The sequence below is a fragment of the Elephas maximus genome, chromosome 3, assembly GCF_024166365.1.
Source record: "Elephas maximus indicus isolate mEleMax1 chromosome 3, mEleMax1 primary haplotype, whole genome shotgun sequence".
Classification (NCBI taxonomy): Eukaryota; Metazoa; Chordata; class Mammalia; order Proboscidea; family Elephantidae; genus Elephas; species Elephas maximus.
In genome coordinates, this window is record NC_064821.1 from 121,883,719 (window position 1) to 121,908,988 (window position 25,270).

Genomic DNA, 25,270 nt, shown 5'->3' on the forward strand with positions numbered 1-25,270 from the left:
TAAATTTGGCAGATCAATGACATAAAAGGAGTCTGGGCTCTTGATGGCTTCATAGGGTAGAGCTGTCACATCAGCTGAGACTTTTTATGTGTGTGTGTTGGGGCAAGGAGGAGACATTTATGTCTAAGACATTGCTATTTGGAATCTGCATGCAAACCTACATCGCAACTGATACAGGAAGCCAACTGGGTCGACTAGAGTAAAATTTGATTTAAAAAAACTAGACATAAGCACATACGCAACAAAAGGTGAAAAGTTTTAAAACCCATAAGAGAAATTAAACTAGACGTTTCTAAACAAGGGAGTCAGATTATCCAACAGATTTCTTTTGAAATCTGTAAAACAAACAGGACTTAAGACTCCTGACTGTAAAATAATCCAGCTGAACACAAAAACATTGCAAATCTGCTACAGGAAATCCAAAAAGTAGGCTACTACAAACTAGAACATGATCTATTGGCTGTTGTGTTCTGAATTTTATTTCTCCATATTTGCATACAGATATCATTCAGTTAGACGAATGTGTCAGTCAGATGTTTACCCGATTACGTTTTTCTCTAAAAACAAATCTGTACCATTAACAGACAGCTGGGAGCGGCAAACTATTCTGGTGCACATCAGAGGCTACCTTAAATTTGCTATACTTCAAATTGTTCATAATATATTTTCTTGGAATAAATATGGCACCGTAGCTTAACGCTCTCAAAACTGTACCAGAATGTGAATTGAAATTGACAACCTGGTGATCACTCAGCTTAAATGAGCCCTTCTAATTCTTAGTGGAAGATCTCTGGGGGTGAACTTTCCAAGCAGAATTAGCTGAATGACTTTCCACAGCTTTAATGGGAATGGTACAGCTGAAAGCTTATATGGTGTTTTAAAAGCGGAGGAGCAATTAGTGATTAAGTCCAGTAACTATTCTCCTGATGTTTTCCTCATCCACTCAAGAAAGTTTAAAAAGAAAACCCTATGGTGATATCCCCAGAGGATTTTTATCTTCACTCAATGGCACTTAGAGACCAGGAGTCAAATTTAATGGATATTAAGATTGGGAAGACAAAAATAAAGACTTAAATTTCTGTAAAATGGGAACTATAATTTCAAGACCTTGGTAGGTGTCCCTTATGGTGCAAAAGCACCATAGGGGTGGCCAAGTGAGGAACTGTGACTTAGCAGATGGAAAGGCTTCTGAAGTGCTAGTGTCAGTGTTTCCTGTAATTTGCAAATTATTCCCTCATTCCTGCCACATTAAGATCTCCTGGATGTATCATAAACTATTTATTGAGGGTGTTCAGCTGGAAAATTGAAAAGAAAGCCTTTCAAGGATTTTTCCTCTCTGAAACAGGTGAGGAGATAGAAAACAGCACTTGATTATATCTTTTGTTTCTCCCAGTTAAGCTTTCGAGAGTCTAGTGAATTTGCCATCTCATGAAGGAATTATTTGTGTACATATATATATTCAAATCAAACCCGGAAATATGGTAACAACAAAGGGAAGACAGTTGCTTTCCATAACTTGTGCTGTTCATCAGGAAATGTGAAAACATATTTACCTTTTGAAAAAATGTCAAAGCTTGGCACTATATGTGATGAAACTTTTTCAATCTGTGAAAGCATTACATTTCTCTATAAATATTGTGCAATCCCCCCCAAAAATGTGCATGCTAACAAGGAAATATATTAGACTACAGAAAGCAGGAATAAAGACATGCTTGAGCAATTCGTTTACAACTTAAACCATCAACCTACAACAAATGTTTTGCAAATCTTTTCCTGTATTTTATGTTTCAAAGTTTCTTACCTTCCTTCAAGCAAATACCACCTTTAGATTATAAATGAATCAAGCTGGACCAAAATGTCAGTGTGCAATTTCTTTAAATAAAATTTCTGTGCATTTAATTATCTGTATCTTAGAATATGTGCACATTCTTTTGATAAAAGAAACTCAAGTATTAATATCTGGACCAATATACTATACTGTACCACTGAATCTCTGAACATAAATAAGCTTTACAGGTAAGATCACAGTAGAGAAAGAAGAACAAATATAGACTATGTATGAGACAGCCAGTGGTTCAATTTTGCTGCATTGTAGGGTGCATAAACGGTAATCGTGGGGAACACTATTGGGATCTCTAAACTGGAGTCGTATGGTTTACGGTCTTAAATGTCACATGAAAGAGCCTAGGCTTTTCTATAGGTGACACATAGACAGTGAAAGTACTGGAGCATGTAAGTGGCATAAGTAATCTGTACTTCAAGACAACTAATCTAGCAGTAACACGTGAAATAGATTTTACAGGGATAATACTGATTGGGGGCAGGATTTCAGTGGAAACACAGTGAACAGATATACGACTACGTTTTTGTTCAGTAGGATATTTAGTACTATACACACACATTCCCAAAGAGCAATCATTCTAAGAGTAATGAAAAACTATAAATTAAATTAGTTGAGATACCAAACAAAACCCACTGCCTTCAAGTAGATTCCAACTCATAATGACCCTATAGGACAGGGTAGAACTGCCCCATAGGATTTCCAAGGTTGTAAATTTTTACAGAAGCAGACTGCCACATCTTTCTCCCAGGAAGTGACTGATAGATTCCAACTGCCAACCTTTTGGTTAGCAGCTGAGCACTTTAACCACTGAGCCACCAGGGTTCCTGATTAGTTGAGGTAAACCAAATCTGTTGCCTTCAAGTCGATTTTGACTCATAGTGACCCTATAGGACACAGTAGAACTGCCCCATAGAGTTTTCAAGGAGCAGCTGGTGGATTCAAACTGCCAACGTTTTGGTTAGCAGCCAAGCTCTTAGCCGCTGTTCCACCATGGCTTCAATTAGTTGAGATAGTGCATGTTTAATATGACTCACCAGTGTTAATGGACTAGGGTGTCCTTCATCAACCAGAACACTATGGCCCAGGTTACTCTTCCGGCCAATTGGTGGGTGAGGAGACAGGAATGGCATGTTATTTTCTATAGACCATCTGGTGGGCTCCCCCTAGAAAAAGAAAGTGATTTAGAGAATAGATGCATAATTAATAAAATAGGTTAAGTTGTGCCTGCCATGTAAGAGATACCATAAGACTAAAGAAGTCCTTCCAAGGCTTATCATAAAATCAAAAACCAAACCCATTGCCGTCAAGTCAATTCTGACTCATAATGACCCCTATAGGGTTTCCAAGGAGTGACTGGTAGATTCGAACTGCCAACCTTTGGTTAGCAGCTTGAGCTCTTAACCACTCTGCCACCTGTAGTCAGCAAAAGATTTCACAGCTGTACCAAGGAGTTAGGTGTGGTGGTGAAGGGCGAAAAATTGAGTGTGTTTTATGCTGTACCCAAAGAAAAACAACAGAAGTATACCCTCACTTTTGACAAGAATATTTTTCTTCATCGGCTTTAAACAGATTGCTATAAAAAGCAGAACACTCTTCACTATCCCACTCAGCAGATAATACCAGAAAATATTATTTTTCTACCTTAAAAAATAATCAAATAATATGCATACCTATGTTCATTGCAGCACCATTTACAATAGCAAAAAGATGGAGGCAACCAAGGTGCCCATCAACAGATGAATGGATAAATAAATGATGGCATATTCACATAACAGAATACTACACAACGATTAAAAACGAGGAATCCATGAAACATCTCATAACATGGAGAAATCTGGAAGGCATTATGCTAAGTGAAATTAGTTGCAAAAAGACAAATATTGTATGAGAGCATTATTATAAGAACTCAAGAAAAAGTTTAAACAGAAGAAAAAAATTATTTGACGGTTATAAGGGTGGGGAGGGAAAAGGGTAGTCACTAATTAGATAGTAGACAAGGACTATTTTAGGTGACGGGAAAGACAAGTACAGGGGAGGTCAGCACAGCTGGACTAAAGCAAAAACTAAGACATTTCCTAAAGAAAACCAAATGCTTTGAAGGCCAGAGTAGCAGGACGGGGGTCAGGAGACCTTGGTTTCAGAAGACATCTAGGTCAACTGGCATAACAAAATGTATTGAGAAAATGTTCTTCATTCTGCTCTGGTGAGGGGCATCTGGGGTCTTAAACACTAGCAAGTGGCCATCTAAGATGGATCAACTGGTCTCAACACACCGGGAACGAAGGAGAATGAAGAACACCAAAGACACAAGGTAAATATGAGAGACCGAAAGGGCCACATAAAGACTCCATCAGCCTGAGACCAGAAGAACTAGATGGTGCCTGGCTATCACCGATGACTTCCCTGACAGGGAACACAACAGAGAATCTCTGATGGAGCAGTAGAACAGTGGGATGCAGACCTCAAATTCTCGTAAAAAGCCCAGACTTAACGGTCTGACTGAGACTAGAGGGATCCTGGTGGTCATGGTCCCCAGACCCTCTGTTAGCCCAAGACTGGAACAACTTTCGACGCCAACTCTTCAAACAGGGATTGGACTGGACTATGACACAGTAAATGATACTGGTGTGGAGTGAGCTTCTTGGATCAAGTAGACACATGAGACTATGCAGGCAGCTCCTGTCTGGAGGCGAGAAAAGAAGGCACAGGGGGACAGGAAGTAGTTGAATGGTCACGGGGAATACAGGGAGGAGTTGAGTGTGCTGTCTCATTGGGGGAGAGCAGCTAGGAGTACATAGCAAGGTGTGTATAAGTTTTTGTATGAGACTGACTTGATTTGTAAACTTTCACTTAAAGCATAATAAATAAATAAAAAAAAAAAGATAATCCAGTAGTTTTCACTTGGTGTGAAGAAAAAAATTTGGAAATGGGTGGTGGTAAAAGGTGTGCAATATTGTGAATGTCAAGAATGCCATGAGTTGTACACTTGACAAATTGTTTAAATGGAAAATTTCATGTTAAATACAGTTTACCACAATGAAATCTAAAAATGAAAAATAATTAAATATGGCCATAAACAAAAAGTGGGGCATTATGTAAAGAGAACCTAAAACATATCTTTTCCCAGATGAAGCTATAAAGTAAAAATTGTTACAAATAAAAATCATACAGGGAGGAACTGGAGTGTTTATAGCGGCCTCTTCCAATGCTATAACATGCCCCTGCATTAGCTACGTGTGTCTGGTAACGTGGATGAGGGTGAATGAAGCATGGAATCAATAGCTGTCGCTGATTCAGGCAGTACCTCAATTTCAGCAACGATTTTTCTCCTTCACCATTTCAGCAGATAAATTGTACAGTCTATAACTCAGTCCTTGATATAGGACAATATCAGCAAAGCTGAATTAACTGAGAATCTCTGTACACCATCTTCTCTGATGTTGAAAAACTGACCTATCTTCTGTTATATAACAACAGTTTTGTAACATGATCATCTTTTGACCATGATAGAAAGGACAGATTTGAGTCTGTCAGGCAAAAGGGAAAAATTATAGTCTTATATGGCCAGTTATTCCACAGAAGCTTTAAAAATATTCATCAGTTTGTGAGATGTGGTTTAGGCCCCACGTTTGTAATACTGTACAGAAAATTAAGAACAGCATGTGAGTTTGAATGGCTCAAGAAATTGAGTAAAACTGCCAACCTAAATGGAAGGCTTTCCAACTTGCCCAATTGAACCTCTCAACACTTGATTTAAATTTATATATCTCATAAGTTCACTGCAACGAAGGGATATCAAATACAAAACTAGAAACTAAACAAGGAATTTAAAAATGCCCTGTACAAAATGCCTAAATCTTATTATGCTTTCTTTTGCTATGGGGGACCTTTCCCACCATATATTTTCAAGTGTCATATTTATATGAAAATGTGCCATTGTGTAATTCTTAAAATACCCTATTTTTCATCATGTTGATGACATCACCATCTATTTTTTAACCTTCTTAAGACAAACAAAAAATCTTTGGCCTCTATCTCATATTAATCAAGAATCTACAAATGCTACATTTGAAACTTGATAATATTTTTGAAGTTTTTCTTTGAAGGTTTGTGTCTTATTAAAATTTATTTTGCACAAGCAGCTCCAATTTTGTCATATTATTCTGTAATGATGATGGCCAAAATCAGGCTTGGAAGAACCATAATTTGACCTCAGTGATGTTACCCAAAAGTAAAGTCCCATAAGGAGCTTCAACGTTAGCATCATTGGCTTCTGAAATGATAAAATAGCATCCCCAAGTAAAAAGGAGTTGTGTAGTTCCTTACCTTAAATCTCTGAACTCGCTCCGTCCTAGCTAAGGTCTCCAGTTTCTTTTTTATTTCAAGCTGATGATAGCGCTAAACATACAGAAAAGAACGGAGGTGAGAATCATATCAATCCTAGCAAAGAACTTTTTGGAGGAAAATAATCTCGACAGTTAACCATATTTTCTAAAGGTACCCCTGGTGTCACTGAGATGGAGAATAATCACTTGTATAAATATGCAGGTGGGAGTATAAATTGGTACAACTCTTTGCAAAACCAATTCCTAATATAATATAATAGGCAGTTAAAAGTGTTCATACCCTCTAACCAATAAATTTCACTTCTAAACTGAAGGTGAAAATATAAATAATAAAGTAAATGTTTTATGCAGATACTGTCTGAAAGTTATTTTTGTTTTCTATCAGCAAAAATTCAGAAGCAATATGAACATTGGAGAGAATGGTGAAGTATTTGGTATATTCATCTGATGGAATAGAACATAATGATTAAAATAAGGCTTATAAAGATTTAGTTTAAAAAAACTGTAAAATGCATGTAAAGCAGACAAAAACAGGATACAGAATTGTGCAGAAATGCAACTTAATCAGTCAAGCCCATATTTGTGCCTGTTCCAATACTAGAAAGGGGGTATCATCTTGAGCAATTCTAATCACAAGCAGTCCCATTTTACAAATGAGAAAACTGAGGCAGAAGAATCATGAACTTATACCAGGTCACATTCCTAGACAGTAGAGGAAATTTGAATCCTGACTATCCAACTCTAACATCCAGGTGTTTTCCATTAAACCATGTCTCACACACAGTGTCGTTTTGTTAATATATAAACAGAAATAGAAAAAAAAAAGACTAAAAGGAAATGTATGTTAACAGCAATTGTCTCAGAGAGAAAGGATTGTGTGTGATTACTTTCCTTCTTTATGCTTTATTTTCCAGATTTTATAGTTTTAAAATCCAAGCCAAAAAAACCCTTTGTCATCAAGTCGATTCTGACTCATAGCGACCCTATAGAACAGAGTAGAACTGCCTTATACAGTTTCCGAAGAGCACCTGGTGGATTCGAACTGCCAAACTTTTGGTTAGCAGCTGTAGCACTTAACCAGTATGCCACCAGGGTTTCCAATTTAAAAATAAACCTCACATAAAAGTAAATCTATTTGCAATTCAATTTTAAATCATTCAGGCATATTTGAGGTGTTTTATTTATCAATTACTTATCGGCCCTTTGAAAAAAAATGCTTTTGCTTTTTTCTTAATCCTCTTCTGCTACCTTTGGGGCCCTGTAGCCTCAACCGTACCCTACATAAGTATCATTGATCCCCTTCTTAACATTCCTTTTCTACTCTGCCTCTTTCTGTTCTCTTACCTATCACTGAAATTTACTAAATATATTATCAACTATTTTTTCATCTTCCATTCATTTCCAACTCACTGCGGTCACCCACCTCTACTACCCCTCTTCTTCAGCACCATTAAAACCACTTTCACCAAGGCCACGAAAGTCTTTGTCTTCTGGGTCAAACCCAATTTCTTTTCTTCCCAATACTCAAGGCTGTGGTGACCTCCTGGCTTCCATGACACCATCACATTGCGCATGTTGTTCTACCTACGTGAAGTTTTCTTTCCAGCCCATGTTGTTGCTCCTGATCTCCCATGAGGTACAAATCACTGAGAAAAGTTGTTCTAGGCTCCTTCTCCCCCCTTATCCTTCCTCATATCATTAGTTTAAATCTTTCCATTTCTTCATCTTCAACGTCTCTGTGGACAGCTGCATCTCCCCAGCTTTACCACTACTTCTGTTAGTCCACAACCTTTGGCAAAAATTCGTAATTGACCTCCAACCTCCAAACTTTTCCAGGTCATTAATCTATCTTCCACGTTTTTAGCAACATCGTCTTGCTAAAACAACCCTGTTCATTTATTTTACTCTCCTGCTGGAAAACGTTTTATCAACTACACTTCAAACCTAAAAAAAAAAAACCTTTGCGGTCGAGACGATTCCAACTCAATAGTGACCCTATAGGACAGAGTAGAACTGCCCCATTGGGTTTCCAAGGAGTAGCTGGTAGATATGAGCTGCCGACATTTTGGTTAGCGACTGAGCTCTTAACCACTGCACCACCAGGGCTCCACACTGCAAGCCTAGTTGGGAAGAAAAGGTTCTCCAGAAATAGCCCCAACCTAGTGTCACTTCCTGCCATGCCTTCCAACAGACTGTGCAGCCTGGCCTCAGTGAACATTTCTTCCTAACCATAAGGTTTATAACCACCTCTGTAGCTTCACATCTGCTGGCTTTACTTTCTGTATTGTCTTTCCTACTTTTTCACACTGTGGACTCCCACACGGTCTTCAAGATCCAATTCAAATAGCAAGATCTCTGTTCAGCTTCTCCTGATCCACAGAGGAATCATCATTCCCTTCTTTTCTGGGCTCACTCTGTATATTCCTCTTCTACTGTATTTTTTTTTAATCTCTCTGCAGCTACAGCAAACAGCCTCACACTGGCACATGGTAAGCCTACAATTAATGTTTGTTGCATGAATGAATACATGAATACTAACACAGCAATATTAGTAAACAGCACCAGCATAAACTAAATGTGAGACAATTGTGACAATTTAGACAGAAATATTCAAAATTCATTCTATTACATATTATATTAATATAATATATGTTGTTGTTGTTGTTGTTAGGTGCCGTCAAGTCGGTTCCGACTCATAGTGACCCTATGCACAACAGAATGAAACATTGCCCGGTCCTGAGCCATCCTTACAATCATTATTATGCTTGAGCTCATTGTTGCAGCCACTGCCTCAATCCACCTCACTGAGGGTCTTCCCCTTTTCCGCTGACCCTGTACTCTGCCAAGCATGATGCCCTTCTCCAGGGACTGATCCTTCCTGACAACGTGTCCAAAGTATGTAAGATGCAGTCTCTCCATCCTTGCTTCTAAGGAGTGTTCTGGTTGTACTTCTCCTAAGACAGATTTGTTTATTCTTTTGGCAGTCCATGGTATATTCAATATACTTCGCTAACACCACAATTCAAAGGCATCATTTCCTCTTTGGTCTTCCTTATTCATTGTCCAGCTTTCACATGCATATGATGTGATTGAAAATACCATGGCTTGGGTCAGGCGCACCTTAGTCTTCAAGGTGACATCTTTGGTCTTCAACATTTTAAAGAGGTCCTTTGCAGCAGATTTACCCAATGCAATGTGTCTTTTGATTTCTTGACTGCTGCTTCCATGGCTGTTGATTGTGGATCCAAGTAAATGAAATCCTTGACAACTTCAGTCTTTTCTCTGTTTATCGTGATGTTGCTCATTGGTCCAGTTGTGAGGACTTTTGTTTTCTTTATGTTAAGGTGCAATCCATACTGAAGGTTGTGGCCTTTGATCTTCATTAGTAAGTGCTTCAATGCCTTTTCACTTTCAGCAAGCAAGGTTGTGTCATCTGCATAACACAGGTTGTTAATGAGTCTTCCTCCAATCCTGATGCCCCACTTTTCTTCACATAGTCCAGCTTCTCGTATTATTTGCTCAGCATACAGATTGAATAGGTATGGTAAAGAATACAACCCTGACGCACACCTTTCCTGACTTTAAACCAATCAGTATCCCCTTGTCCTGTCCGAACAACCGCCTCTTGATCTACGTAAAGGTTCCTCATGAGCACAGTTAAGTGTTCTGGAATTCCCATTCTTTGCAATGTTATCCATAATTTGTTATGATCCACATAGTCGAATGCCTTTGCATAGTCAATAAAACACACATAAACATCCTTCTGGTATTCTCTGTTTTCTGCCAGGATCCATCTGACATCAGCAATGATATCCCCAGTTCCATGTCCTATTCTGAAACTGGCCTGAATTTCTGGCAGTTCCCTGTCGATATACAACTGCAGCCGTTTTTGAATGATCTTCAGCAAACTATATATATTACACACTATTTGTATGTGAGCCCTGGTGATGCACTGGTTAAGTGCTCTGCTGCTAATGGAAAGGTCTGTGGTCTGAACCCACCAGTTGCTCCTTGGAAGAAAAGACCTGGCGATCTGCTCCTGTAAAGATTACAATCTAGGAAACTCTATGGGGATGTTCTACTCTGTCTTATAGAGTCACTATGAGTTGGAATTGACTCTATGGCACACAACAACAAATATTTGTGTATGTATGTATATATACTATTAATGTTTGGAATAAATATCTTAAAGGTTAATATGATAAAATATATGTTATATATAACATGTACTTTATTTTTTTTTATACTATACATTTTCTAATGTATGTTGTTAGCTGCCATCAAGTTGGCCCCCAATTCATGGTGACCCCATAAACAAAGAGACTGGCATTGTTGTGATCCACAGGGTTTTCATTGGCTAATTTTTTGGAAGTAGATCACCAGGCCTTTCTTCCTAGCCCATCTTAGTCTGAAAGCTCTGCTGAAACCTTTTCAGCAACATAGCAACATGCAAGTCTCCACTGACAGGCAGGTGGTGGCTGTGATTGAGGTGTATTGGCTGGGAATCAAACCCAGCTCACTTGCATGGAAGGCAACAATATATGCTATATATTAATTTTGTTGTATAACATATCACAGGCTGTGTGGAGAATGCATGTAGACTCTAAAAATAGCATACTTAGCAGTTATTATATATCCTGATATGTCAAATACATGAAATTTTGAAAAACCCAAACTTCAAGAACCCAGGATAAAAACTGAAGTCAGTGTCTATTGATTAAGTTTGAAATTAGGAACTAATTTTATACTGCACTATTTATTTTCTTAACCATAGTTGTAGAATTTCATATAATACTGTAGTGGAGATCATCTAAAGAGCAAATTTGTCAGATTATTCAATTGCCTCTCAATATCCTCTGATTTCTCCTTCTGTATACATACCCTCCATATATAAAATTATCCTGCACTAAGTATCCCAAAATTTTGATTATTCCATGTTATCCCCAATTTCAGTGTTCAAATTCTTTAGACATTCAAAGTCTTCTACTCATTCAGAATTGGTCTGAACTCTTTTTTTTTTTTTTTTCTAGAAGAACTTCTAATACTTAAATTTATTTTGGCTTAATTTTACATTACAATGCCATTTTTAGATTATTTCCAAGAATGTAAATGACAAACTTGACACAAAAATTTATATACTTTAATATCTATTACCCTGTACTATAAATTCTATAACGTATTTGTATTATACATTATGACTTTCTGTCAATAAATAATTTCTAAAACTCAGAATGGATTACACCTCAACATAAAGAAAACAAAAATCCTCACAACTGGACCAATAAGCAACATTAAAATAAATGGAGAAAATATTGAAGTTGTCAAGGATTTCATTTTACTTGTATCCACAATCAATGCCCATGGAAGCAGCAGTCAAGAAATCAGACAACATTGGGCAAATGTGCTCCAAAAAACCCCTTTAAAGTATTAAAAAGCAAAGATGTCACTTTGAGGACTAAGGTGCACCTGACCCAAGCCATGGTATTTTCCGTTGTCTTATATGCATGCGAAAACTGGACTATGAATAAGGAAGACCAAAGAAGAATTGATGTCTTTGAATTAGCACGTCAGCAAAGATTATTGAATATACCACGGACTGCCAGAAGAACAACAAATCTGTCTTGGAAGAAGTACAGCCAGAATGCTCCTTAGAAGCCAGAATGGCGAGACTTCATCTGACATACTTTTCACATGTTATCAGGAGGGACCAGTATCTGGAGAAGGACATCATGCTTGGTAAAGTACAGGGTCAGTGGAAAAGAGGAAGACCTACAAAGAATGGATTGACACAGTGCTGCAACCATGGGCTCAAAGCATAACAACGATTGTGAGGATGGCGCAGGACTGGGAAATGTTTCATTGTGTTGTATAAGTGGTATGACACCTAACAATAACAATAACAAAAACATTTGTTTGTTTCAAGTTCAAAAAACCATCTTTTTTAAAATCAAGTGAATTTGGGCCCCTTAAATAATTGTGCCATGTAATTCAAAAAATGAATTCCTAAATTAACAGATCATACATATTTTAAATGAATACATTTGCTAAATATAATGTCATTGTAATAATAAGTATTTTCTGTGGCACCACACTTAGTATTGGTTTATTGATGATTCTACAGTTGCTCGTAAATGTTTACTGCAGCCACAGGTCAATGGTTTTATGATCCAAGTTTTCTGATTTACTACTGTATGTTCAAGCCAAGCAGTGACAGGTTTTTTTTCACAGAGATGAAAACGGTGTTGATGCTTGAAACTACAAGTTCCATGGAGCAAGGCTGAAATAATTTATCAAGTTAGCTGGATGTCCCACTAAAATGCCATGGCAGATTAAAAAAAAAAAAAGTTGATGGTTGAATTGTAAATCCACGCTGACCAATGTGGCCTCAAGTAGGAGGGACAGCAGATGTTTCAATGCCTGTTCCTTGAAACTTAGCATACGGCTGAGCTTCAGAGCCTTAAAGGGATAACAGATCTGAAATAATTCATGGCAGTGGAATTACTGATATTTAAACAGATGTCACTTTTTTTTTTTTTTTTTTTAAGCAAATGAAAATTGAGGTACAGATGGCGATGGCTGGTATATTTTAGAGTAGCCATTATGGATTAAAAATCTACATTTGGAAGATTAAATATCACAAAGTATGTAACGGTGTCCATATTTTTCCCATCTGAAATGGAGAAAAACTTACTTTAGGTCCCTGGCTCCTGGCTAACCTAGAGAAACATAGAGAATTTTTCAGGCCCTGTTGTTCATTTCCTTTTAATGAAATACAGGAAGAATCCTGCTACTTCCAGGTACAGAAAAATTGTTATCATAGTAGTAAATATCAATTATAAAGAAAATAGTTAATAGTTGTACCTCCATATCAAGAACTCTATGAAAAATAGCCTGAGCCAAGCACTCCCGGATATATTTTTGGTGATCTCGCTTCATGATATTTAGTTTGTATTCTTTTTCAGAAAGTATTCTTCCACTTCTTGTGATCTGTCATGAACAACAACAACAAAAAATACATAGAAATACAAAATAGAAAATATGTTATTAGTTGCCACAAAAGAGGGCAAGCAAGAGAGAGAGAAAGCAGCGGCATCTTCTCTTCTAAGGCCAAAGGAGAGCAGCATTACAGTTGATAAACTTTCACTTGTAATGAATATTTCATTTAGGCAAAAAGGAGCAAGGCAGTCTCATATACCCATTATTGTGAAAACACACAGGTGGTACACTTGACGTCTAAAACAAGGTTTTCACTAGACTAATAGTTTTTCTTTGATGGAACCCAGGTGTTCTTTTCATTTCTCTTTTTTGAATGCATTCCAGGAAGAAGGGGGAGGAGAGCTACCCTGAAACAATGAACAGGAGCAGTGATCACAGGACTGATGATCTCACAGGAAATACTTTGAAGGGCAAAATGTATAAGCTACAAAGGAGCTCATCAGTTTGTTTTAAAAAAAAGACTAACTGGTTTTATTACTTTGTTTTCACACTGTTTTTCCTTCTTCCACTCTCCCGCCTCAAATGTAATATAATTTGCTGTGATTCGGAATCTTCCAGGTTATGCAGTACTGTAGGTAGGAGGTGTCCAGTATGGGTCTCAAGTGGCATCAATGCAAGTTCCAGGAGTGGTGGTTTCTGGTTTTTATTTATTTATTTTTCTTTTCTTTTAATCCTTCCTGTGGGCATATGTGTTGTGTTTTTCTGTATTTCCAATAAATAGAGGGTAGATTGCTTCCTGGATTGCTCTCCTTCCTTTCCACTTATTGAAGCCCTTCTCTTCATTTTAAGGGTAATTTAAACTCTCGTGTTTCTTCTTAATTTTGTTTTTAAACTAAATAACTGTAGTTTCAACACTGTGGTTACAACACATTGAAGCGTTGAGATTGACTAGAGTTGTGCTAAAAGCGATTGTTTATTGATAACTTTTTTTTCATAAATACAAGCACTTCCAATGGAAGAAAGGGTTGTAGATGAAAGTGTGCTTGGAATTACAGGTAACCCAGTTACAGCCTTTGAAATGTGTCGACCATGGAGATACCATGTCATGTGTATCAGACTGGGAAAAAGTGTTGCGGTCATTCGGCACCAACACTCCCTTGTCATTGTTCTCTCTCCTCTGGGAGCATGTCTGTTCTCCCTAACCAGAATGGAAGCCCCTGTTAGACAGAGGTTCTCAAACTTCAGCCTGCATCAGAATCACTTGGAGGGCTTGTTGACAAAGAGATGGATGGGCTCCATCCTAGAGCTTCCCATTCAGTAGATCTGGAGTCGGGCACTAGAATTCACATTTTCTAACAAGTTCCCAGATGATGTTGAACACTGCTGGCTTAGGGGCCACATTTGAACCACCGCCCTGGGGAAATGTGGTTATCTTCCTTATTTGAGTTTCCATGCATAAATATAGTCAGTGTTCAAAAAGAACTTGTTAATGATGCTGGTAAGTATTTACTAAGTCCTTACCAAATATACCTGAAGCTGACAGATTATTATCCAAATAGGGGAGGTTAATAATAACAATCATAATTACAACAACCATTTATTGACACAACAATCCTGAGGGCCGGATATCATTATCCTCATTTTTCAATTGAGCAAGCTGGGGCTGAGAAAGTTAAGTGATTTGCTCAAGATTCTATGGCTTGTAAATCGCAGAACCAGGGTTTCTGCCCAGGTCTGTCTGATAACAAAGCCCTAGGAGACTAAACGCAAGCTCTTTGAGATCTTACCCAGCTAGAGTGCCAAGCACATAAACAACAATTAGAAATGCAATGTGTGGCCTTTCAAAACCATGGCAACAAGATTTAAGGAAACCCACTGTGTTTTAAGAAGGTAAATGGCTAAAATTGTTAGTCAGACACTTTCTACAACCACACATCTTTCTTTCAATGGAAAACTATAGCATTTTTAAAAGGTTTCCATATTACATATATTTAGAGAAATAGAAATTTTGTGGAAAGGACAGATTGGAGGCTAATGAAAGCCACAAATGTATCAATAAACTACCATAGGAAATGAGTTTTTAAAAATTCAAGGGGAAATTTTGAACTGTTCATGTCTTCCACATTATATTCTATAATTATGAAAAATAATAATTTGACTCTAACAGCTACATCTGTCTGATAGCATTCATATGACATTTTGGAAAAGATCAGTGGTTGCCAAGAGTTGGAGGGAGGGGATAGACTACAAAGGGACACAAGAGAGCTTTTGGGGGTGATGGAAATGTTCTGTATCTTGATTGTCATGGTGGTAACATAATTGTATAAGTTTGTCATAGTCATAAAAAAATCCAGTGTGTCGAGTCGATTCCGACTCATAGCTAGAGATGTACAACTACATGTTGATTGTGTGTAAATTATACCTCAATAAATCTGAAAAAAAATTTTTTTTAAACAATATATTTTTTTCCCTAAAAAAAGTCCAGCAACAGTTCTTGGCTCACAGGATCTGTTCAAAAAATTTATGTTGAATAAATAAATGAATAAACAAGCAAACGAAATATCCTGTTGGAAACTCATAGGGACTTTTTCTTAATAATTTAAGTCACTATTACCTCTCTCCCCATCTTTCAAAACACACCTCAAATAGATAAATCAGAGCTTTAGAAAGAAATTTTTTCTAAAGCAAGAAAGGAAAAGAGGTGTCACTGATCAGCTCAAAGAGGAAATCTAAGAAGGTAAAAAATTATTAGACTTAATGAAATAAAAGGGTGGGTAGAAAGTAAATCAAATCTTACCAGTCCTGATCTTAAGAGATGCCGCCTTATCCGTGTATTGTTAAAATATCCAGCCAAGTGTTTATCTGTAAGGCTATTATATGCTGCAAGTAATCTGAAACAGAAAAATCAAACCATTAGTGTTTTATGAAGTGTTGTTCGATAGCTAAGGCATTTCTTAACTTTTTAGTCCCCAACTGTGCATAATCATTCACTCATCCAGCAGCCAGTCATTTGTGTATGTATTTAATGAACATGTATTGAGCACCTACTGTTTTCCAGACTTTATGACAGGAAATGGGATATAGTCTTATTATCTTTGGTTATCCCAGGACAAGTATGGAAACCAGACAATTAAATTGTGTGTGAAAAGTGCGATAATAGAGATACACAAAAAGTCATAGGAACACAGAGAAGGGGCCTCCTAGCTCTGAGCCATTACCAGAGAAGGTTTCACAAAGAAAACCGGATGGAAAAGTAGGGGCTCCTTCAGAGGACTCTTCGGGGTCTCAATACAAAAAAAAACCAAAAATCCAGTTGCCCTCAGATCAACTCCAATTCACAGCAACCCCATGTGGGTTTGAGTAGAATTGTTCCATAGGGTTTTCAATGACTGATTTTTCAGAAGTAAATCACCAGGTCTTTCTTCCACGGCACCTCTGGGTAGACTCAAACCTCCAACCTTTCAGTTAGCAGCCGAGTGCATTAACCATCAACTGTTTGTACCACCCAGCCTCTCATTAAAAAAAAGAAAAAAAATTTTTTTTCTTACATACCATAAATTTTAGCAACTCTAACTTACTTGCACTTCCTCGACATCTTCTTTTCTTTCATGCCTTCAGGACAAAACACATGACTGTGAAAGCCTGTCTCTCACCTGTCAGGTAGTAGAGGACAGCTGGGATGCACAAACTACTTCCTGGAAACAGTCCCTGGTGATGTTACCTTCGTAGGATCTGAGCTACATGACACATCACACAATATGTCAGTGTTTGTGTCTTGGTCTCTACTAAATTTTGAAAGCCAGAGCTGTGCATTATTCTAAGTTACCCTAGTTGATGTTATTTATTGCATACTTTTTTTAAATAATGAGTGTCCAGGACATGAAGCCATAGTTTTGCTTGGGATTAATTCCTTTTTTTCCCCCAATTTAATTTTTATTTTGGTCAAAGTAATTCATAAAAATAGTTTAAAAAGTCATTTAGTACTATTAGGCGTGTAACAACAGTCCACTGTTGAACTTTTCCATGTCTCCTATTTCTGTTCTCTATATAGCAACAACTTTCCTAACTTTTAGCCATTTCATTTTGTTGCACTTTCATCAAGCCTTGTGTGTGTGTGTGTGTGTGTGTGTGTGTGTGTGTGTGTGTGTGCGCTTTAGGTGAAAGTTTACAGCTCAAGTCAATTTCTCATACAAAAAGTTATACACATACTGTTATGCAACACTAGTTGCAATCACTATAATGTGACAGCACACGCTCCCTTTCCACCTCAGGTCTCCCATGGCCATCTAACCAGCTCCTGTCCCTTTCTGCCTTCTCATCCTGCCTCTGAACAGGAGCCACCCACTTGGTCTTGGGTAGCTGCTTGAACTAAGAAGCATACTCTTCACTAGTATTATTTTATGTTTTATATTCCAGTCTAATCTTTGTTTGAAGAGGGAACTTTGTGAATGGTTTTAGTTCTGGGTTAGCAGCATCCAGGGGCCATTGCTTTGAGGGTCCCTCCAAGTTCTGTCAGACTATTAGGTCTGGTCTTTTTACATGAATTTGAGTTGTACATCACACTTTTCCCCTGCTCCGTCAGGGACTCTCTGTTGTATTGCCCGTCAGGCGGTCATTGGTAGTATCTGGATACCATTTAGTTCTTCTTGTCTCAGGTTTATGGAGTCTATGGTTTATGTGGCCCTTTTTTTCGTCTCTTGGGCTAATATTTTCCTTGCGCGTTTGGTTTTCTTCCTTCTCCTTTGCACCAAGAGGGTTAAGATCAATTGATTCATGTTAGATAGCCGCTCGCAAGCTTTTAAGAGCCCAGAGGACACTCACCAAAGCAGTATGCAGAACATTTTCTTAATAAACTTTGTTATGCCAATTGACCTAAATGTCCCGTGAAACCATGGTCCTCAGATCCTGGCCACTGCTATCCTGTCCCTTGAAGTGTTTGGTTCTGTTCAGGAAACTTCTTAGCTTTTTCTTTAGTCCAGTTGTGCTGACTTCCCCTGTATTGTGTATTGTCCTTCCCTTCACCTAAGATAATTCTTGTCTACTATCTAGTTTTATCTAGTTAGTGAATTCCCCTCTCCCTCACTCCCCACCTTCATAACCACCAAAGAATGTTTTCTTTTGTGTTTAAACCTTTTCTTGAGTTCTTATAATAGTGGTCTCATACAATATTTGTCCTTTTGAGACTGACTAATGTCACTCAGCATAATGCCTTCCAGATTCATTGATGTTGTGAGATGTTTTGGGGATTCATCATTTTTCTGTATCGCTGGGTAGTATTCCATTGTGTGGACGTACCATAATTTGTTTTATTCATTCATCTGTTGATGGACACCTAGGCTGTTTCCAATTTTTTGCAGTTATGAACTGTGCTGCAACGAGCATGGGTATGCATATTTGTGTGACAGTACTTATTTTTCTAGGATATATTCCAATCAGTGGGATTGCTGGATCGTGTGGTACTTCTGTTTCTAGATTTTTGAGGAAATGCCAAATGGATTCCAAATTGGTTGTACCATTTTACATTCCCACCAGCAGAGTATAAGCGTTTCAGTCTCCCCACAACTTCTCCAACATTTATTATTTTGTATTTCTTGGATTACTGCTATCCTTGTTGGGGTGAGATGGGATCTCATTGTAGTTTTGATTTGCATTTCTTTAATGGCTAATGATCGTGAGCCTTTCCTCATGTATCTGTTAGCTGCCTAAATATCTTCTCTGGTGAGGTGCGTATTCATATCCTTTGCTCATTTTCTAATTGGGTTATTTCTCTTTTTGTTGTTGAGGTTTTGCAGTATCTTGTAAGATTTTAGAGATTAGACCCTGATTAGATATGTTGTAGCCCAAAATTTTTTCCCAGTCTGTAGGTTGTCTTCTTACTCTTTTGGTGAAGTCTTTTGATGAGCATAAATGTTTAATTTTTAGGAGCTCCCAGTTATATAGTTTCTCTTCTGGTGTTTGAGCATCGTTAGTAATCTTTTATACTCTGTTTATGCCATGTATTAGGGCTCCTAGCATTGTCCCTATTTTTTCTTCCATGATCCTTATCACTTTAGATTTTATATTTAGGTCTTTAATCCATTTTAAGTTAAGTTTTTCTGCACGGTATAAGGTATGGGTCTTGTTTCTTTCTTTCTTTTTTTTTTTTTGCAGATGGATATCGAGTTATGCCAGCACTATTTTTTGTTAAAGAGACTATCTTTTCCCCTGTTAATGGACTTTGGGCCTTTGTCAAATATCAGCTGCTCATAGGTGGATGAATTTATGTCTGGATTCTCAATTCTGTTCCATTGGTCTATGTATCTGTTGTCGTACCAGTACCAGGCTATTTTGACTACAGTGGCAGTATAATAGGTTGTAAAATCAAGTGACTATTACCCTCATGTGTCTGTCAGTTTGTCGTACTGTGGGGGCTTGTGTGTTGCTGTGATGCTGGAAGCTATGTCACTGCTATTTCAAATACCAGCAGGGTCACCCACAGTGGGCAAGTTCAACTGAACTTCCAGACTAAAAACAGACTAGGAAGAAGGACCCGGCAGTCTACTTCTGAAAAGCATTAGCCAGTGAAATCTGAGAAGCTGGACTATATGAAGAAGAATGGGGCATCAGGGTTGGAGGAAGACTCATTAACAACCTGTGTTATGCAGATGACACAACCTTGCTTGCTGAAAGTGAAGAGGACTTGAAGCACTTACTAATGATGATCAGAGACCGTAGCCCTCAGTATGGATTGCACCTCAACGTAAAGAAAACAAAAATCCTCATAACTGGACCAATGAGCAACATCACGATAAACGGAGAAAAGATTGAAGTTGTCAAGGATTTCATTTTACTTGGATCCACAATCAACAGCCATGGAAGCAGCAGTCAAGAAATCAAAAGACACATTGCATTGGGCAAATCTGCTGCAAAGGACCTCTTTAAAGCGTGAAAAAGCAAAGACGTCACCTTGAAAACTAAGATGCACCTGACCCAAGCCATGGTATTTTCAATCACATCAAATGCATGTGAAAGCAGGACAATGAATAAGGAAGACCGACGAAGAACTGACCCCTGTGAATTGCGGTGTTGGAGAAGAATATTGAATATACCATGGACTGCCAAAAGAACAAACAAATCTGTCTTGGAAGAAGTACAACCGGAATGCTCCTTAGAAGCAAGGATGGCAAGACTGCATCTTACGTGCTTTGGACATGTTGTCAGGAAGGATCAGTCCCTGGAGAAGGACACCATGCTTGGCAGAGTACAGGATCAGCGGAAAAGAAGAAGACCCTCAACGAGGTGGATTGACACAGTGGCTGCAACAATAAGCTCAAGCATAACAACGATTGTAAGGATTTCACAGGACCCGGCAATGTTTCATCCTGTTGTGTATAGGGTCACTATGAGTCGGAACTGACTTGATGGCACCTAACAACAACAACAACAACAAAATCAGGTAATATGAGGCCTCCCACTTTATTCTTCTTCAGAAATGCCTTAGTTATCCAGTGCCTCTTCCCCTTCCGTATGAAGTTGACGCTTTGTTTTTCCGTCTCATTAGAAAATGCCTTTGGAATAGGATCGGGATTGCACTGTATCTGCAGATCACTTTGGGTAAAATAGACATTTTCACAATGTTGAGTCTTCCTATCCATGAACAAGGTATGTTTTTCCACTTATGTAGGCCTCTTTTGGTTTCTTGCTATAGTATCTTGTAGCTTTCTTTGTATAGGTCTTTTATGTTCCTGGTTAGATTTATTCCTAAGTATTTTACCTTCTTGGGGGCTATTGTAAATGGTATTGATTTGGTGATTTCCTCTTCAAAGTTCTTTGTTCATGTAGAGGAATCTGACTGATTTTTGTACATTTATCTTGTATCCTGATACTTTCATGGAATCTTCTCTTAGTTCCAGTAGTTTTCTTGTGGATTCTTTAGGGTTTTCTGTGTATAAGATCACATCATCTACAACTAGGGATACCTTCTTCCTTACCAATTTGGATTCCCTTTATTTCTTTTTCTTGCCTTATTGCTCTGGCTAGGACCTCCAGCACAATATTGAATAAGAGTGGTGATAAAAGGCATCCTTGTCTGGTTCCGGTTCTCAAGAATGCTTTCAGACTCTCTCCATTTAGGATGATGGTGGCTGTTGGCTTTGTATAAATATGCCTTATTATGTTGAGGAATTTCCCTTCTATTCCTATTTTGCTGGGAGTTTTTATCATGAATGGGTGTTGGGCTTTGTCAAATGCCTTTTCTGCCTCAATTGGTGAGATCATGTGGTTCTTGTCTTTTGTTTTATTTATATAGTGGATCACATCGATTGTTTTTCTAATGTTGAACCATCCCTGGGTACCTGGTATGAATCCCACTTGGTCGTGGTGAATTATTTTTTTTATATGTTGTTGAATTCTATTGGCTAGAATTTTGTTGAGGATTTTTGCATCTAAGTTCTGGAGGGATATTGGTCTGTAAAACAAAACCCATTGCTGTCAAGTCGATTCTAACTCATAGTGACCCTATAAGACAGAGTAGAACTGCCCCACAGGGTTTCCTAAGAGTGCCTGGTAGATTCGAACTGCCGACCTTTTGGTTAGCAGCTGTAGCACTTAACCACTATACCACCAGGGTTTCCATGGGTCTGTAATTTTGTTTTCTTGTGATGTCTTTACCTGGCTTTGGTATAAGGGTTATGCTGGTTTCATAGAATGAATTTCAGAGTGTTCCCATCCTTTTCTACGCTCTGAAATACCTTTAGTAGTACTGATGTTAACTCCTCTCTGTTAGGTAGAATTCTCCAGTGAAGCAGTCAGGACCAGGGTTTTTTGTTGTTGTTGTTGTTGGGAGTTTTTAAATTACCTTTTCAACATCTTTTGTTATTGGCTTATTTAGTTGTTCTACCTCTGTTTGTGTTAGTTTAGTTAGGTAGTGTGTTTCTAGATATTTGTCCATTTGCTCTAGGTTTTCAAATTTGTTGGAGTACAATTTTTCACAGTATTGTGTTATGATTCTTCTAATTTCAGTTCGTTCTTTTGTTATACCACCCATCTCATTTCTTATTCAGGTTATTTGCTTCCTCTCCTGTTTTTCTTTTATCAGTTTGGCCTATGGCTTATCGATTTTGTTCAACTTTTTAAAGAACCAGCTTTTGGTCTTATTAATTCTTTCAATTGTTTTTCTATTTCATTTATTTCTGCTCTAATTTTTATTATTTCATTTCTTCTCTTGCCCGTGGGCTTCTTTTGCTGCTCTCTTTCTGTTTGTTCGACTTGTAGGGTTAATGTTTTGATTTTGGCTCTTTCTTCTTTTTGGAGTATGTATTTGTTGCTATAAATTTACCTCTGAGTACTGCTTTTGCTGTGTCCTAAAGGTTCTGGTAGGTTTTGTTTTCATTTTCATTTGATTCTATGAATTTCTTTATTCCACTCTTGATTCCTTCTATAACCCTGTAGTTTTTGAACAAGGTGTTGTTTAGTTTCCATGTATTTGATTATTTTTTTCCTTGGTTTCTCTGTTATTGATTTCTACTTTTACGGCTTTATGGTCAGAAAAGATACTTTGTAATATTTTGATGTTTTGGATTCTGTTAATGCTTGCTTTGTGGCCTAATATATAGTTTATTCTGGAGAATGTTCCATGTGCATTGGAAAGGAAAGTACACTTGGCTGCCATTGTGTAGGGTGTTCTGTATATGTCTATAAGATCAAGTTGGTTGATTGTGGCATTTAGATCTTCCATATCTTTATCGAGCTACTTTCTAGATGTTCTGTCCTTCACCAAAGGAGGTGAGTTGAAGCCTCCTACTACTATTATGGAGCTGTCTATGTCTCTTTTCAATGCTGTTAGAGTTTGTTTTATGTATTTTGGAGCCCCATTTATTTATTATGGTTATCTCTTCCTGGTGTATTGACCCTTTAATCATTATATAGTGACCTTCCTTATCCTTTGTGGTGGACTTTGCTTTAAAGTCTATTTTGTCAGAGATTAATATTGCCACCCCTGCTCTTTTTTGATTATTTGCTTGATATATTGTTTTCCATCTTTTTAGTTTTAGTTTGTTTGTCTTTAAGTCTAAGTGTGTCTCTTGTAGGCAGTATATAAATGGATTGTGGTTTTTTTTTATCCATTCTACTGCTCTCTGTCTCTTTATTGGTGCATTTAGTCCATTTACATTCAGTGTAATTATTGATAGGCATGTGTTTAGTGCTGTCATATTCATATATTTTTTTGTGTGGGTATTGACAGTTTCTTTGTTCCACTTAATTTTCTGTGCTGAGTCATTTTTCTTTATGTATTTTTTTCTTGTTTTTCATTGTAGTTGATTTTGTATTTGCTGAGTCTTTATGTTTTTGTTTTTTATTTTGATGTGTAGGTTTGTTAGTTTCCTTTGTGGTTACCTTGAAATTTACCTCTATTATTCTAAGTTTAAACCAATCTTTTATTTCTTGATATCACCTTAACTTCCTCTCCATATGAAAGTTCTATGACTACACTATTTTTTGTTTGTTTTAATATTGTCATCTTTTACATATTGATGTCTCTGTTTCCCTATTTTCAGTGTTTTAGCTTCGACTTATTTTTGTGATTTCATATCTGGGTTGATATCTGGTTGTTCTGTCCTGTGTTCTAGTCTTGGGTTGTCATCTGATATTATTGATTCTCTAACCAGAGGACTCCTTTTGGTATTTTTTGTAATTTTGGCTTGGTTTTTTTTACCAGTTCCCTTAATTCTGTTTGTTTAGAGATGCCCTAATTTCGCCTCCATATTTTATAGACAAGTTCGTTCGCTTTTTTTTTCAAGGCTTTATATGTGCCATCCCATTGCCTTCTTGCCTGCATGGTTTCTGCTGAATACTCATATTTTAGTCTTATTGACTCTCCTTTGTAGGTGATTCTTCATTTATCCCAAGCTGCTCTTAAAATTCTCTCTTTATGTTTGGTTTGGCAAGTTTGATTATAATATGTCTTTGTGACATTCTTTTGGGATTTACCCTGTATGGGGTTCGATGAACTTCCTGGATAAATATCTTCTCATCTTTCATGATATCAGGGAAGTTTTCTGCCAACAAATCTTCAACAATTTTCTCTGTATTTTCTGTTATCCCCTCCTGTTCTGGTACTCCAATCACTCATAGGTTATTCCTCTCGATGGAGCCCCATATAATTCTTAGGGTTTCTCCCTTTCTTTAAAATCTGATTTTTCCTCAAATAAATTAGTGTCAAGTGCCTTTATCTTCATTCTCATTAATTCTAACTTCCATTCCCTCGATTCTGCTCCTATGAGTTTCTATTGAGTTGTCTAATTCTGAAATTTTATTGTTAATCTTTTGGATTTCTATTTGCTGTCTCTCTATGGATTCTTGCAGCCTGTTAAATTTGTCGTTTTGCTCTTGTATAACCTTCCTAAATTCCTCTGTTGCTTTGTCATTGTGTTCCTTGGTTTGGTCTGCATTTTACCCAATCTCCTTCCTGATGCCTGGAAGAGCTCTGTATATTAATCTTTTGAATTCTACCTCCAGTAATTCCAAGAATTTCTCTTCCTCTGGGAGGTTCCCAGGTTCTTTGTTTTGGTCACTTGCTGAAACCATCATGGTCTGCCTCTTTATGTGACTTGATATTGGCTATTGTCTCTGAGCCATCGTTAAGTTATTATATTTACTTATTTTATGTTTGCTCACTGTGTCCTAGCTTCTTGTTTTGTTTCATTTTGATATTTGCAAATAGACTGGTCATGTGAGCTTCTTTGATTATTGGCATCATTGAAGCTCTAACGTCCTGTCACCAGATGGTTAGAGCTGCTACTAGGTATGTGAGCCCAGGAGTCTGTTCACTTTTCTTGTGTGGATTCAGTTCAGGTGTCCAGGTCATTGGTCACTGAGTGTGTGGTCCATGCTCTTGCCTACAGTCCTAGACAGGCAGGGCTATGTGGGGGTGATTGGAGCAGGCACAGGTATCTGGCTGCAGTAGTGGGTTATGTACTGAGCGAGGTATGGGGCTAACAGCTGCCCTTGAGTGCCTGGGTGGAAGACATGTCCCTGGTCCCTAGAACACGTAGGTAGGTGGGTTTTGCAGTTGGACTTTGGGCACCCAATAATGTTTGGCTGTAAGGACTGGGAGGCACCACTTATTTTTGGACACCTATGTGGGTGGCTAGGTAGAGTGGGTGGC

General features: G+C 37.7%; 1 protein-coding gene across 2 annotated transcripts in view; it reads right to left on the minus strand.

The window, feature by feature from the left end:
- The window catches only part of ERICH3 (glutamate rich 3), a 160,703-nt gene that overhangs the window by 99,043 nt on the left and 36,390 nt on the right, over nt 1-25,270 (minus strand). The window contains exons 2-5 of one of the 2 annotated variants that reach the window (XM_049879582.1): nt 15,923-16,016; nt 13,051-13,176; nt 6,170-6,241; nt 2,878-3,006 (exon numbers count right to left, since the gene is read on the minus strand). In XM_049879582.1, the coding sequence (XP_049735539.1) occupies nt 2,878-3,006; nt 6,170-6,241; nt 13,051-13,176; nt 15,923-16,016 (421 nt within the window). The remainder of the gene's footprint in view (nt 1-2,877; nt 3,007-6,169; nt 6,242-13,050; nt 13,177-15,922; nt 16,017-25,270) is intronic. The other variant, XM_049879583.1, reaches the window with a different exon arrangement.